Genomic DNA, 15,260 nt, shown 5'->3' with positions numbered 1-15,260 from the left:
GAATAAAATTTGAGAGATTCCGTGAAATCATCTATCATCTGAAATCGCTGTGTTATTCCGAATCATGGACGTAAGAAATTCAAGACAGAGTGTATTGCTGCGGAGGCAAAACTCAAAGGATGAGAGGAAAGAAATGTCTACTGCAACGGAATATGAGGCATGTAAGATGGCGACGGATATTAATTTCACGGAGTGTGATATTTTTGAATTCCTTAATATTCAGAAATGATTTGGAATAACATAGCGATTTCAGATGATAGATGATTTCACGGAATCTCTCATATTTTATTCGATTTCTGTCCGTGCGACGTGAAAATAGACGCTACATCTGAGGCATCTAAGATGGCCGCGACAATAAACCCCTTAGGGCCAGTTCCACAATCCAGTTAATCCGAGTTTAAATAGTGAATGGACCATTCAGGACCCAGTTTAACGTATTAAACTCGGATTAAGACCCGGTTCCACAACTCGAGTTAATCGGATTTTAATACGTTAAACTGGGTCCTGATTGGTCCATTCACTACTTAAACTCGGATTAACTGGATTGTGAAACTGAGCTTAACTCGAGTTGTGGAACCAGACCTAAGTTTCCACCGAGAGTTCGAATCGGGTCAGAGGCCGGTATTCATAGTCTGATCTTATATTATTTAAGATCGTCTTAAGTCTGGTCCGAGGTTGACTTAAGACCTTATTCAACCAATTAAATAGCTGCGTAGCATCTCAAGCTTGAACTTAAGACGATCTCAAATATAAAATCGGATTATGAATACCGGCCAGAGTTGGGTCAGAGTAGGGTCAGAGTCAAATTGGCTTGCCTATTTCTACCGGATCAGAGTTGATCAAAGTTACATTAGAGTTCCGGCAAGGTTAAACGTTACCAACTGTACAAATATCAGTTACAATAGTATCTTGATATTAAAGTTATGTTAATTGTCATAACAAAACATCATGAATCCGAGAGCGCTAATGTTAATTTCGCAGTATCAAAATAATATGCAGAAATTGTTTCTTAGTTTACAAGAGCGGCGACGAAAATCAGCACAAAGGGTACAGCGCAAATTTCTCCTGTTGGCAACATTACAACTAAATTGACTCTTCTCGTTTCCACTTTATTTGGACCCTACCTTAAAATTTTATTGGATAGAGTAGGGTAGGGTTTGTTGGTGTTTCCACCATAAAAAGTTCACCCCAACTTGACTCTGACCCTATTCTGACCCAACTCTGACCTGATTCGAACTCTCGGTGGAAACTTAGTTATAGCAACAGCAGCAGAGCCGAGTCACGGCGGAATAATGAATGGCCGCCAAAAGCAATACACATACACTCCCGTGAAAACGAGGGAGGTCAAGAAATTTTGGGAGCGTCCCGTTTGACCACGTCCCGATTGACCACAGCCAATTATATCAACCTGTGCCTAGGATAATCAGCAACGATTAATCGGAGAGTTCTATTTTGAATTGGCCAATTGGCGACGTGGTCAATCGAATCTCACCCGAAATTTTTAATACAAGAATTATATATACAGGGTGTCCGATTCGTGAGACGGACCAAACAAAAGTGATAATAGATTGGGTCAAACTAAGAAGAATAGTCCTCTACCATTTTGCAAAATTCGCAATAATTATTAAGTAATAAGCAAAAATATCTCGGCGCATGAGAAGCGGTCTTTTCGTTTCTTCGATAAAATGATGCGCGATCATTTCCGCACCACCTTGCGGTGGATAGCTTGATGCGTTTTTTTTGGGTTTGATTATCATCAATTTTTCATATTCGCGGATTAATTTAAAAGTGAAACAACTATAGTAAATATAGAAAATATGCACAAAATTCTTCGTGCAATGTCGGCGGAATTTGTCTTATGTAATTTGTCTTATGTAATTTGTCCCGACAATACTTTGTGGACCGACGAAGCGACTTTCGCACCGAATGGCGTGTAAAAACAATTAAAAAACGCACCAAGCTATCTATCACAATGTGGAAATGATAGCGTATCATTTTCCCATCGCCAAAGAAACGAAAAAATATTCTTTTTAAGGACGTTCATGCGGTAATCGTGAGTCAAATGAGAACTATCATTTACAAATTTTATTTACAGTTTGTTATTTGTTTAAAAATATTTCAATAATTCTAAAATAATTTATTAAGTTCTTTTGACTTATTAAAATTATTTGTTGATTAATTATCGCAAAAAACTAAAATAATTAATTTGACATTATTTTGACTCCTAACATCTCTAACCTGTCAGGTAGACGAGTAGTACAGTAGTAGTACTAATTATAATTGTTAATAAATAATTCAACCGTACGATAACACTTTTTTTTATGATAATAATATTATGTATATGATTCAAAAGATATTTCAAAATATTATTTGTCATCGTATCTATTCTAATAATATTTTTCATAAATTTGAAACATAAAACCCTAACAGCACATGATATCATTCGAATATTCTATACTTATACTGTAAATATACATTACAGATATAATATATTGAGAATAATCCCATAACATCTCTTGTTGTATATTATTTTTCATATATTCTCAGAATATACTTTGAATATCTCGCGTATTAGTATATTCTTTCTCATATATTTTCCGGATATTCTATAATATTGCATGTGTTTCCTCATTTTGCCGCTACGCGCGCTACCAAACTCGTAGTTTAATTTTGGTGAAATGGACATAAAGGACTGGTACTTAACATGAGTTCTAAAGTTTCTTCTTTTTTCTTTTTAGTCATTTTAATTTATAATAAGCTGACTTAATTTAAAATTTGTTTAGTAATTTAGTTGTTCTGGATTCTTGGTTTGGATTCAGAATATTAAAAAGATTATTTGAAATTAAAATGAGAAATAGTGTGTGCGTGTTTACGGCATTTATCAAAAGTATTTATATTACATATATGAATTATACTGCAAGATATTCTCAGTATTTACTATTAACCAAAATAGGCGGACATTAGAGCATTCTTAGTATATACTTAATATATCATAGTATGTATCTCAAATGTTCTGAGAATATAAGCATTGTACTTTTGCGATATTCTTCGAACATTCTCAGTATCTACATGTGCTGTTAGGGAAGTTATGGTTTTTCATAACAGCCTATGTTAAAAAAAAGATTTTTCATCGTTAATAACTTTTTTTAATGACCGATAACATACCACGAATTTTGTAAGAGCGATCACAATGTTATTATTCTTGCTACATATCAAAGATTTGAATTTTTATCTAATAATAAGCTTAACGCCCGAACGTCCTTAATATTGTTCGGCGCGGTATCATATGTCGCGTGTCGCTTGTCGCTCGTCGCTCGATGCGTGCGATCTACCGCTTCTCAAGCGCCGGGACATTTTTGCTTATTACTTAATAAGTATTGCGAATTTTGTAAAATGGTAGAGGACTTTTCTTCTTAGTTTGACTCAATCTATCATCATTTTTCGTTTGCTCCCTCAAGAATCGGACACCCTGTATATGGATGCGTTTCGAATTACGCATGAAGCGCGTAGATTGCATAGAAAATCGCTCCGATTTAACCATCGACATATAAACTGGACTGAGCATCGCGATAGACAGGCGAGCGCCCGCTGTAGAGATACTACATGAGAGGCCTATGTCTGTCTCTTTTGATAGTATCTCATTAGTAACTTTGGTTCCCGCCCATCGATGCTCCCACACATTACTACTTCTATATACATTATCAGATAGAGGAGTCAAAGATCACGTGTGGGATCAACAAAGATAAATATATGATTGCATCATAAGTGCATTATAAGCAGTAGTACTGGTGTTATTACAATAGAACGAGCATCAGCCATGAACATCAGCTTCGAAGGAAAGCGCATTCTCGTGACCGGTGCTGGTCAAGGTATGTCATGCATCTTTGATGTTTTCAATTTCCGGTAAAACATTTTTTTTCAGATTAATATGATTAGCTCTTCTTTCAGATTAATATGTATAACTCTTCTTTTAGATTAATATGATAAACTCTTATTCTCTTAGATTAATATAATTAACTTTTAAGCGTAATTGACACAATGCTTGTGCTACAGCTAATAAAATTAAAATATTTTCACTTGACTGACATGAAAAAAAAAGAAAAAAAAACATGCTAGTTTACTAACATTTTATACTATATAATGCTTTTTTATTAATTGTTAGCAAATAGCAGGCTAATAATTAGCAGCCAAGTAACGTGTAAACATGCTTTAAACGTGTTGGGGATAGATGATGAAAATACGGACTTAACCTTGAGCGACTTTTCAAAGTCAGTGTGAAAAAGAAAAATATGTAACTTCCAATAAGCAGCCACATGTTTTTTTTTAAATAATTGTGTTTTCTTTACATCAATTAATTCCTCTCATTATTTTATACATATAAGTATTCAGGTAAGATAATCGAAAAATGAATATATTACAAGGTATTTTGTAGTTTATGTAAAATTAAGAATATATTTCAAGCCTTACAACTCGAAAAGTACTTAATAAAAAAATATTATTACAATGTTCTAAAAATATCAATAAGAGCTATAAGAATATGCAAAAAGAATTCCATTCAAGAAAACATTAATTACATTAACCTAGCCTTGAAAAGATTGTTCACAGTCAAATATATTCATCATCTGTCTTTCCTAATATCTTCGAACTTTTGTCTGAAACGCTATTCCATGTCTAAAGCCGTTTTCAACATCCAGAGGCTGAGTCATATTTTAGAGACACTCTGTAGAATTAATTCGAAAATTGATAATCTCGTTTTTTTCAGAACGCGCAGTTTTAATAGAAAAATATTTTTAATTATTAAATTTTAAATTAGATTAATTTTAAATTAATTTTAAATTAAATTTTAAACCATTATTAAAACAAATTATTAACATATTTTATTACAAATTATTAACATATTTAAATTATTAAATCATTGACGATAGAAAGATACTTCACGATAAATTAATATTTTAATAGAAAAATATTTCTAATTATTAAATTTTAAATTAATTTTAAATTAAATTTTAAACTATTATTAAAACAAATTATCAACATATTTTAAATTATTAAATTGTCGATAGAACGATACTTCATGATAAATTATTATTTTAATAGAAAAATATTTTTAATTATATTTTAAATTATTAAACCATTAAAACAAATTATTAAATCATTGATCGTAGAAAAACATATTTATAAATTACTATGTTATTAAATGCAGGTATCGGCAAAGAATTAGTTCTACGTCTCTCCAAGTACAAGGCAGAGGTGTTCGCGCTCTCAAAAACGAAGAAGAACTTGGACAGTTTGGTGGCGGCCGACCCGAAAATACATCCGATCTGTGTAGATCTTCGCGATTGGGATGCAACTCGGAAGGCTGTTGAGAACATTCTGCCGATCGATTTATTGGTCAATAATGCCGGGGTCGCATGCCTTACGCCATTCTTGGATGCCACACCGGAGGAATTTGACCTGACTTTTGATGTCAATGTGAAGGCTGTATTGAACGTGTCCCAAGTTATAGCCAAGAACATGATCGAACGCAAAAGCGGCGGCAACATTGTAAATATATCGTCGCAGGCCGGTCAGGCGGCATTAAAGGATCACGCCGTTTATTGCGCGTCCAAAGGAGCCCTTAACATGTTATTCAAGTAAAGAAATTAATATTGTTATGTATGATACATGAAATGAAAACTCAACGTTCAAGAAACATGCTCTCTTCCGGAATCATCAGTATAAAAAATTATTAGAACGAGAAAAGATAAAAAACGATAAAAGATATACAAGATAATAAATATTCTCACAAAATTTACATACAACTGATCCATAAATAAATATAGAAATGCCAAATATGTATATTTGAAGAAATGAAAAATTTGAAAATTGTTTGTATTGATTAATTTGATATTAATTTTTGTTCAGTAAAAATTTATCCTCGTTAAAATAAAATTTACTTACAAAATTTATTTACTAAACTAAAATTTATTTACTAAACAGAATTTTAATTAAAATTAAACATTACAAGAGAATAGATAAGATTTCGTAATTTATAATACTCTTATCTTCAAGAGGTGTAATTTGCTAAAAGCAAATTTATTTTCAGCTTCTTATTATTTAACACTATTAATAATTATATTTTTTTTTTTATTATAAACGGTTGATATTAATTTGAGTAATCATAAGAAAATACATTTTCGATGTTATCTTATTTTTAATCTTTATATTTATTTATACCTTTAGGACGATGGCTCTTGAATTGGGTCCGTATAACATAAGAGTTAATGCGGTCGGTCCTACAGTCGTGATGACGGAAATGGGAAAATTGGGTTGGAGCGATCCACAGAAAGCACAAGATATGATCAGCAAAATTCCACTGGGTCGATTTGCCGGTACGTAATAAGTATTCTAAAATAATTAATTTTAGTCGGAAATGATTGGTTATATAAAGTAATTAAGTTATATTTGAACTCTCTCTTTATTAACGAAGTTTTAATTGATTTAAAATATGAGAAATATAATTCCACAAAGTACACACGATCCGTATAAATTTACAATCCAGATACAATTGTCTTATTAATTTGTAATTTTCATGAGAAGAAATTATAAATTTAAATTTTGTAATTTATGATTTATGTATAATTTATAACTTATAATTTAGAATTCGTGCAAATCTATCTATAATTTATGAATGGAAACAGAATATTAATGCGCATATTTTGTCAAATAAAATAGATAATCTCTTCTGTGGTTGTCTCGATAACATTTACTTATATTGTATCATTATAAATATCTTACTATCCACTAGATAAACATTTTTCGTATAAACACAACAAGTTGACACACATCATGATTGTTAATAAGAAAAATAAGTAATCGGTATAAATAACTGACAGCTATCGTTTTACATTTATCAAAGATAAAGGAATATTTGAATTGATTTTCATAAAAATTTTGTTAACAATAACTAATAAAAATAAATACTAGATATAAATAAACTATAGTTACAAAGCATAAGCTTGAGTTCAAATCTTGAAATAAAAATTGAACGAATTTAATTCGTGTTTCGCAGGATATAATTTTTACTTGTCTTTTAATTTCATATTTTCTAAATGGATCTTAAACACAGTCATTTAGCTATTATTTATTGCCAGTTTTAAATATTGTGTATACAAAGCTTTTGTTTTTGTGATATTTTCTTTTAAAAAATCTGTGAATATTAATTTATATACACGAATAATTTAATGTTTTAAACAATGTTTTTTCCTTTTTTTTGGTTAGTAAGTTTTCTATATACACGATAATTATATACACGATAATTTAATGTTTTAAACAATGTTTTTTTCTTTTTTTTTGGTTAGTAAGTTTTCTAATACATAATAATAAATGCTACTTTATTAAACGCATTTTTTATATCTATTTTTTATATCTATTTTTTACTACTGATTTAAATTCATAAATCCTTGCCATCGAATTTGATTTCCATTTTTTGTAAATGTTAATCGCGAAAACCAACAAATTAGTTTTAAATTGTACTAAATCCTTGTTGCAGAAGTTGACGAAGTAGTGGATGCTGTCGTATACTTATTGAGTGACCGGAGTTCCATGATTACTGGCGTCAGCTTGCTCGTGGATGGTGGTTTCGTAGTTTAACTTAACATAAAAAGCAATTTGAGGTCCATTCTTTTAAAAAACAATATTCAATTATATTATAGATGCATTAATCTCTATTATAAAAATTTTATATCTATGGATTTGTGTAGATTAATGGAGTTACATATTTTTTTAACAACGTTATGAAAAACCTTATACGATATAAAAGAAATAAAAAATAAAGATTATCTAATATAATTATATTTAATATACATAAAATATTTAATATATATAATATATATTTAATGTACATAAATACATTTAATGTACATATATATTTAATATACATAAAATCGATAGGATCATTGAAGGGACTCGGACAGAACGGCTGATAGAAAATTCAAACATCGTGCTTTTTTTCTTTCATTTTAATTTAATTTAAAAAATGCTTCATTTCCTCTTTTCTTCATCTTCAACTAGCTTCGACAAACAGACGGCGACAGAGAAAGCCGCGAACAAACGAGACGAATCCGTGCTTAGCCATGAATGTATCTCGCGAGTATATTTTCGAAAATATTCTATCGAAATACAGCGTATGTGTATAATTCGCGAGCTCTTCTCTGCCGTAGTTGCATTCGATCTAAATAACGCGAACGCTTTTCTTTCGCCTCCTAATTTACTCCTACGGTGAACGCAACGCGGCGGAGAAACTAAGACAGCCTGCTGAAAGAAACAATACAAATCGAATGTGTCGCACTTTTCTTTCTCGACGTGTCCTTTCCACCATGTCTCAAATTTGCAGGGTGTCCGAAAAAGGATTATATATATATATATATATATATATATATATATATATATATATATATATATATATATATATATATTATCCCACACTTAACATCCGATTTCAAATTCCATGAAAAATGTTGGATACAATAATCAATTGTTTAGATTTTGGCGGCATCTTTATTATATATTTTAATTAAAATGTCAGAGAAAAATAGAATACGGTAAATGATTTTTATAATTTACATTTCGTATGAATTATTTGTTATTTCAACGAAATTGTTTCTTGCTTGATTAAGCAAATTTATTATATATTTTAATTAAAATGTCAGAGAAAAATAGAAACGGTAAATGATTTTTATAATTTACATTTCGTATGAATTATTTGTTATTTCAATGAAACTGTTTCTTGCTTGGTTAAGCAAATTTATCAAATTTATCACAATCTTCAATAACAACTTAATCAATCATGTAAAAACAAAAAATTAATAAATGCAAGTAATCTTTATTGCAACTGAGACATGGCTCGATTTATATTTTATGTGTTTACACGAGATTCAGTTTATATTGTACTTTTTACATGCTTTCCAGAACAAAAAAATTTCATCAAAAATTACAGCAAATTCGTTTATAAACGAAACTATAAAAATCATTTACAACTAACGCTCTTCATTTCTATTATTCTAGACTTTATAATATCTAGTCGATTGAAATCAAAAGTTATTAAGCTTCTTCGGATAAAACTGAAGTGTCGAAATGTCGAAATTCTTTTTTCTTGCGAGTACGGCTCTTTTCGGGACACCTTGCTCTGGCACATGACTCTGAAACATCATGTGCTGCGCACGAGAAATCTTAATCGGAACATGTTATTCCCATATTTTATCGAATTGCGAAACATGCTTAAACAGCACTGACGCTTGGTATATTTTTCAAAGCAGAATCGCGCATGCATCGAGAGATAGATAGCAAATCCGCTATCGTCAGAACGCGCGTGTTTTCACTCGTCATTTATAGACTCCACTGAACAAAATTTAAAGCGAATAACAATATCGCGTTTCGTTATCTTACCAACTATTTTTTTATTTATTTTAATCAATCGACTTCAGCCAGAGTAGCGCGAAAATATCAAATTTCCTAACAACGCGCAATCTCTCTCTTTTTCTCTCTCTCTCTCACTCCTTGTCTTCCTAATAACGTTAACGTTGTTGAATCGATAGCTTTTTAATTTACACCATTTTCACAAATTATTGCAAGTCAACAAGCAGAGAGCTTTCCTTGCTGTCTCACGCTCTTGCTATCTTAAAGGTATCATAAACGTAATAACAAAGCAATTTCCATTATTAAATAAGTTCTGCATACGTATAATATTTTTTTACCAAATTAAACACTTGATTGTTTTTAAATAAAAATAAAATATTTGTTAATATAAGTATTATACGTAATTTCTTGGTCGTTTAACAAGAGCGGGTTACAACAGAAGGAAAATCTACTCTGTGGTGCAACGAAGATGCATAGAGATTAACCCATTTACATACAGCATTATATATTTATGATAATATTACGCGAATAATAATTTGTAAACATATTAGGAAAAATAATAATTAAATTAAAATATGTTTCATATCAAGTTATACAATAAATAATTGAAGTTCTATATTTTTGACAGCTTTTTATCTTATTATTAATGTTGTTTTGGTAGAAAAAAGGAACATAAATATTTAAAAAGCACAAACATTAAGGATTATTTAGCTATTCGTCTCTTTCATGAACTGCTTCGCGAAGAGAAAAATTGCGAGTGTATATGGGTTAACATTCTCATCGTTCGATGACCGATATTTCCAGCATTCCTTGTTAAAACAAAGTACAAATGCAAAGCAACCGAAAAAACAAGGCTATCCAATATCAAATAGATCACACCATCCTGTCTCTCTTTCTCTCTCTCTCTCTCTCTTTCATTGACCAAAACACACTTCAACTATAGTTATGGTTGTTTTTTTCTCATATAGTACACAAAGACAGTTTTACAGTGTTTATTTTTTATCTCGGTTTTGCTGCCTTTTCCGCCACATTTTATCTAATATCTCTCTCTCTCTCTCTCTTACATTCTTTCTCTCACTCTCTTTCTCAAGCACACTTGCACATATTATTATAATGTTCTTGTTGCTTCAATAGATTATAATAATAATTGTATATACATATACAAACCGTTTTTTTTTTTGCTTCGACACACACACACACGCACAGTTCGATTAGTACACTTAAAATATATCAATCGCGAATTTATCATCGACATTTGTCATAGTCGTCGTGACATTATATCGCCGAGGGAGACCATCGGAGCTTGTCATCGGTCTCACAAAACGGACTCGAGACTCGGAAACGCTCTCTCACACATTTATTTTGCACATATTTCACGAAAGCTCCCCTAGGCCGGCCGAACAAGCGCGTATAATTCATAACTATAATCCATAATCGCGCAAAGAAAAGACGCGTATTCTCTCATCTCTCGGTAATTACAGCTTTCGCTTGCGCGACAGTCTGCATCCGAAACGCAGGTCCAACCATAGAATATACAAGATATCATTGGATATTATGCAGAAATAGAGATCTCTAGTATTTTTTCACATTTCTAATTTCAGATAAATCATTTATCAACCAGTCGGTACATCTTTATTCGTAAAGCTAAGGAGAAATTATAAATTATAATTACATATCGTTATAATAGAATTTATAAATTACATATTTATTTATTAATTATAATTTAAATATTAATTCTAATTTTTTAAATTATAATTTAAATTGTAATTTTTTTAATTATAATTTAAATTAGATACATCAGTTCCGCCATTTTGTCGCCATTCTTCGATTGGACCTCGCGATCGTGTATAAACTGCGCAAATAAAAAATAAAAAATAACACGAGGAACGATTATTCCTCCTCGCGGCAACATCGATCATCTCGAGAAGATTTATTGAATGTTCAACGAATCCGCGATGATTCAAGAGGACGAAACAACGAACCCGGGGATCGCGGATCGTATATCTTCAGTCAGTTGTGATGGGAAAACGCAAGAATTTTCGCTCGCGCTGGCAGTGTCTTTTTCTTTCTTGTTTAAGCGGTAAGAGTTTCCTTGATCCAACGTGTACACATTATCAAAAGCATCGTAAATAAATAGGAAATTGAAGAATATTTATCACGTGCGCGCAATAACTATTACATTATTATATTTGATTTCCATTAAATTTTGACCAAGCGTTATTTCGACAGGCTAAATGATAATAAAAATCATTTTATCACTTTCAAAATATTTTCTAAAAATCTGTTTAAGTTTTTTGTATAATAAAGTAGCTATAAATAATTATATGTAAAGTGGAATAATCTAATTAATCGAGGAAATATAATTTTTCGTGTGAAAAGCGACGCGAGAAAAAGATTCATATGTAATTCTAAGTTTTTGGAAAAAATAAACGAGTATGCAGAGATTTTCCCTACAGAAGAGAAAAGCATCGTAAATAAATAGGAAATTGAAGAATATTTATCACGTGCGCGCAATAATTATTACTTTGTTATATTTGATTTCAATTAAATTTTGACTAAGCGTTATTTCGAGAGGCTAAATGATAATAAAAATCATTTCATCACTTTTAAAATATTTTCTAAAAATCTGTTTAAATTTTTTGTATAATAAAGCAGCTATAAATAATTATATGTAAAGTGGAATAATCTAATTAATCGAGGAAATATAATTTTTCGTGTGAAAAGCGACGCGAAAAAAAGATTGATATGTGTAACTCTAAGTTTTTGGAAAAAATAAACGAGCACGCAGAGATTTTCCCTACAGAAGAGAAAAGTTTGATAATTAATGTAATGCTGTTGGTTCAAGGAAACTTGTCTCTCAGGCGGTAAATGGGATTTGTTCGAACGAGGAGCGAGGAAGGTGACTCGAAGTGGAAAATATCAGACTTCGAATCAGATTAATGGCAATCATGTAACTGTTGCATAAAGTCAGTAACAATATAAAAAAATTCCGATTACTATAAATATATTTTGACTGATAAACAATGAGAGATGGGATTGAAAAAGTAGTTTGCATTCTTTAAAAAAAGTTGAAGCACACGGTATGTTTTGCTAATGACACAAGGGAATTTTTTAGATTTTTTTAGATATTACAAAATTATAAAAATTAGAAAATTATAAAAATTTTTTTAGATATTAGAAAATTATAAAAAATTAATCGATACTTATGTGGAAAATATCAGACTTCAAATCAGATTAATGGCAACCATGTAACTATTGCATAAAGTTAGTAACGATTGTAATTAGATAATTAGAAAAATTAGAAAATTAGAAAATTATATTTTAGATATTACAAAATTATAAAAACTTAGTCGATACTTATGTAAAAATTAAAGAGTTATCCTTCAGGTCGGTTAGTTACATAGTTAAAATTCATCGGACTTGATAATTTTGCATCTGAACATTTTTATTATATTCTTATTTGTTTCATCTTTGTCATTTTTTCAGCTTAACGTAACATCAATCAATCGAAAAGGGAATGTGTTTTTGACACGCGAAAGAATACGAAAAATTCCAAGAAAAATTCTTGGATTGATAATTAAATTGATAATTAAATTGATAATTTCCACTCGCGAGAGGAAACGAAGAAATGCAACGTACAAGGTGCGATGACAGGTGGATATCGCGGGTGGGGGGCACATTGCTTTGTCCTCGTCCTCCGCTTCGTCTCGAGTAGATCGTTGCGATCCAGAGAATTTCACTACACGATATACAACATAATAACAGTTAATTAGCAATAGCAGCAGCGGTAGTGTAATGGTAATAGTTGTAGTATTAATAGTAATAGTAATAATATGATAGTAGTAATAGTAATAGTAGTAATAGTACCCTATATGAAAAAAAAAAAAGAAAAAAATACATAGAAAAACACGATGTTGGTATAATATATTTATATGCGTAACTTTTCATCACGTTTTCTCCATTTTTTTTTCTTCGCTTTTTTTTTTAATATGCAACGCATCGTACGGCGCAAGATGTCAGGAAGAGAACCGAAAAACGGGGGAAGGGAGGGCAGAGAGAACAGAAAGGAAGGACGAAGAGATGATGAGGCGGGAACAAATGGTCTTCGCCAACCGTTAACCGCGCAAAAACTTTTGACCCTCTTCTTTTCCGAAACTTCTCCGAAGAATGAAAAGTCTTCGGAACGTCCTCGTTTTTTTTTTTATTATTATTATGCGGAAATGCGTGAAAAGTTTGCGGTACGATCGTCTCAACGAAAGACCCAGCTACCAGGAGAAAAATGCATTTATGGGATTTACAAGTGCTTAAAGGTCAAGCATTTCGCATGATCGCGGTTTTAATAAACATTAAAGTCTAAAAGACATTTAAAAAGTATTTTCAGGATTTAAAATGTCTTCTAGAATATCTCTATCTTTTTCTTCTGGCGTTTAAGTTACGTTACTTGAATTCTGCGAGCTCGTATCTCTAAATCGCAATCGTTGGGATCGGTTGTATCAACGATTCATTGATACAGAATTATAATAAACTACGCGTCACCAGCCATCCAGGTAGAACATGAAACTCATAATGACATCATTGATTTTATTTATCACTTAAAAGTTACCAAAAATGATTAAAAAATGAATTAAAGATGACAAAAAGAATAATAAATTTTTAAGTTCAATAATCGCTTTATATAATTTTAAAAAGATTATGTTGCTTAAATATAATTAAAATATACATGAATAATTAAATAAACAAGTAATTACGTAATATATATAAAAAATGATATTATTATGATTGATTCTTAAGAATTAATAAGTATTTCATACGCGAAGTATATATATATTCTCCAACAGTTCGCTAGAAATATTTAATACCAAAAATAAGTCACCAAAAATATATCAAATAAGATCGTTATAATTTTTCTAAAATGACTTTTAGGTGACGTCATAATGATGTCGTTATGAGTTTCATGTTCTACTTGGGTAAGGCTCTGAGACAGATGAAAATTATTATTAATATTCGGGGGGAAAGTTCTCGATGGTGACAGGGGCGTGTGTGAAAGGAGCATATTTGATAACATTAAATCTCAGAGTAACAATAGTCTGCGAAATCTATAGTTTAGCTGTCTGATACTATTTCAATATCTTTCCATACGAGTCATATCCTAACAAACACCAAATAACAGTTATATAACTGTTAATTACAATTTCCCAATAATAATAATTTCCCAATAATAATAATTTCTCAATAATATAACTGTAATATAATATATTGTTGAGTGGGAAATTGCAACTGACAATTATATAAATGTTACTTGGTGTAACATTTGTGGTGAACCATCCAGGTCTTTCTTTGTTTCTGTCCAATTGGACGATGATAAAAATTCGAAAACTATAGATTAAACATAAAGATTGCAGGATATTATTCTACATCTTGGTTCTGCGATATGTAAAGAGAAAACAGTCAATCATTATGTCGTCGGTGCAACCGGTCCTTTCTCATGATGCGACGCACGCACTTTGTTCGCACTTTGCTTCCCCATCATTCTTCTACTTCTCTCACACTAGTACGCAAACTTTCGCACGTAATTAACACGCACACATGCACACACACACGCACACGCTTTCTACAAACACGGGACGTACACACGTTAGCGGAACGATGCTGCGGTAGTGTTCACCGAGGATCGCTTTCTCCGGGTATACATATCACATACAACTTAATACATGACGTATCTAGTCTTGAAATTAATTAATTAAAAATTTTAATTAAATTAGATAGATATTAAACTAGATACGCCCCACAATTAAATTTTTTTCATTAAATTATTTAATTAATTTCTTTAATTAATTTAATAATTTCTTAAATTATTTAATTAA

At 30.9% G+C, this 15,260-nt stretch overlaps 1 protein-coding gene across 1 annotated transcript; it reads left to right on the top strand.

The window, feature by feature from the left end:
- The first annotated feature begins 3,764 nt into the window (after positions 1–3,764).
- LOC105255208 (L-xylulose reductase) lies at positions 3,765–7,769 on the top strand. The gene is made up of 4 exons (XM_011264351.3): positions 3,765–3,869; positions 5,204–5,633; positions 6,223–6,371; positions 7,532–7,769. The coding sequence occupies exons 1-4, from the start codon at positions 3,818–3,820 to the stop codon at positions 7,630–7,632; spliced, it is 732 nt and encodes a 243-aa protein (XP_011262653.1). The 5' UTR covers positions 3,765–3,817; the 3' UTR covers positions 7,633–7,769.
- The last annotated feature ends 7,491 nt before the right edge of the window (positions 7,770–15,260 follow it).

Source organism: Camponotus floridanus, unplaced genomic scaffold, assembly GCF_003227725.1.
Source record: "Camponotus floridanus strain SB8 unplaced genomic scaffold, Cflo_v7.5 scaffold36, whole genome shotgun sequence".
NCBI lineage: Eukaryota > Metazoa > Arthropoda > Insecta > Hymenoptera > Formicidae > Camponotus > Camponotus floridanus.
This window is presented reverse-complemented; position numbering and strand designations above follow the sequence as displayed.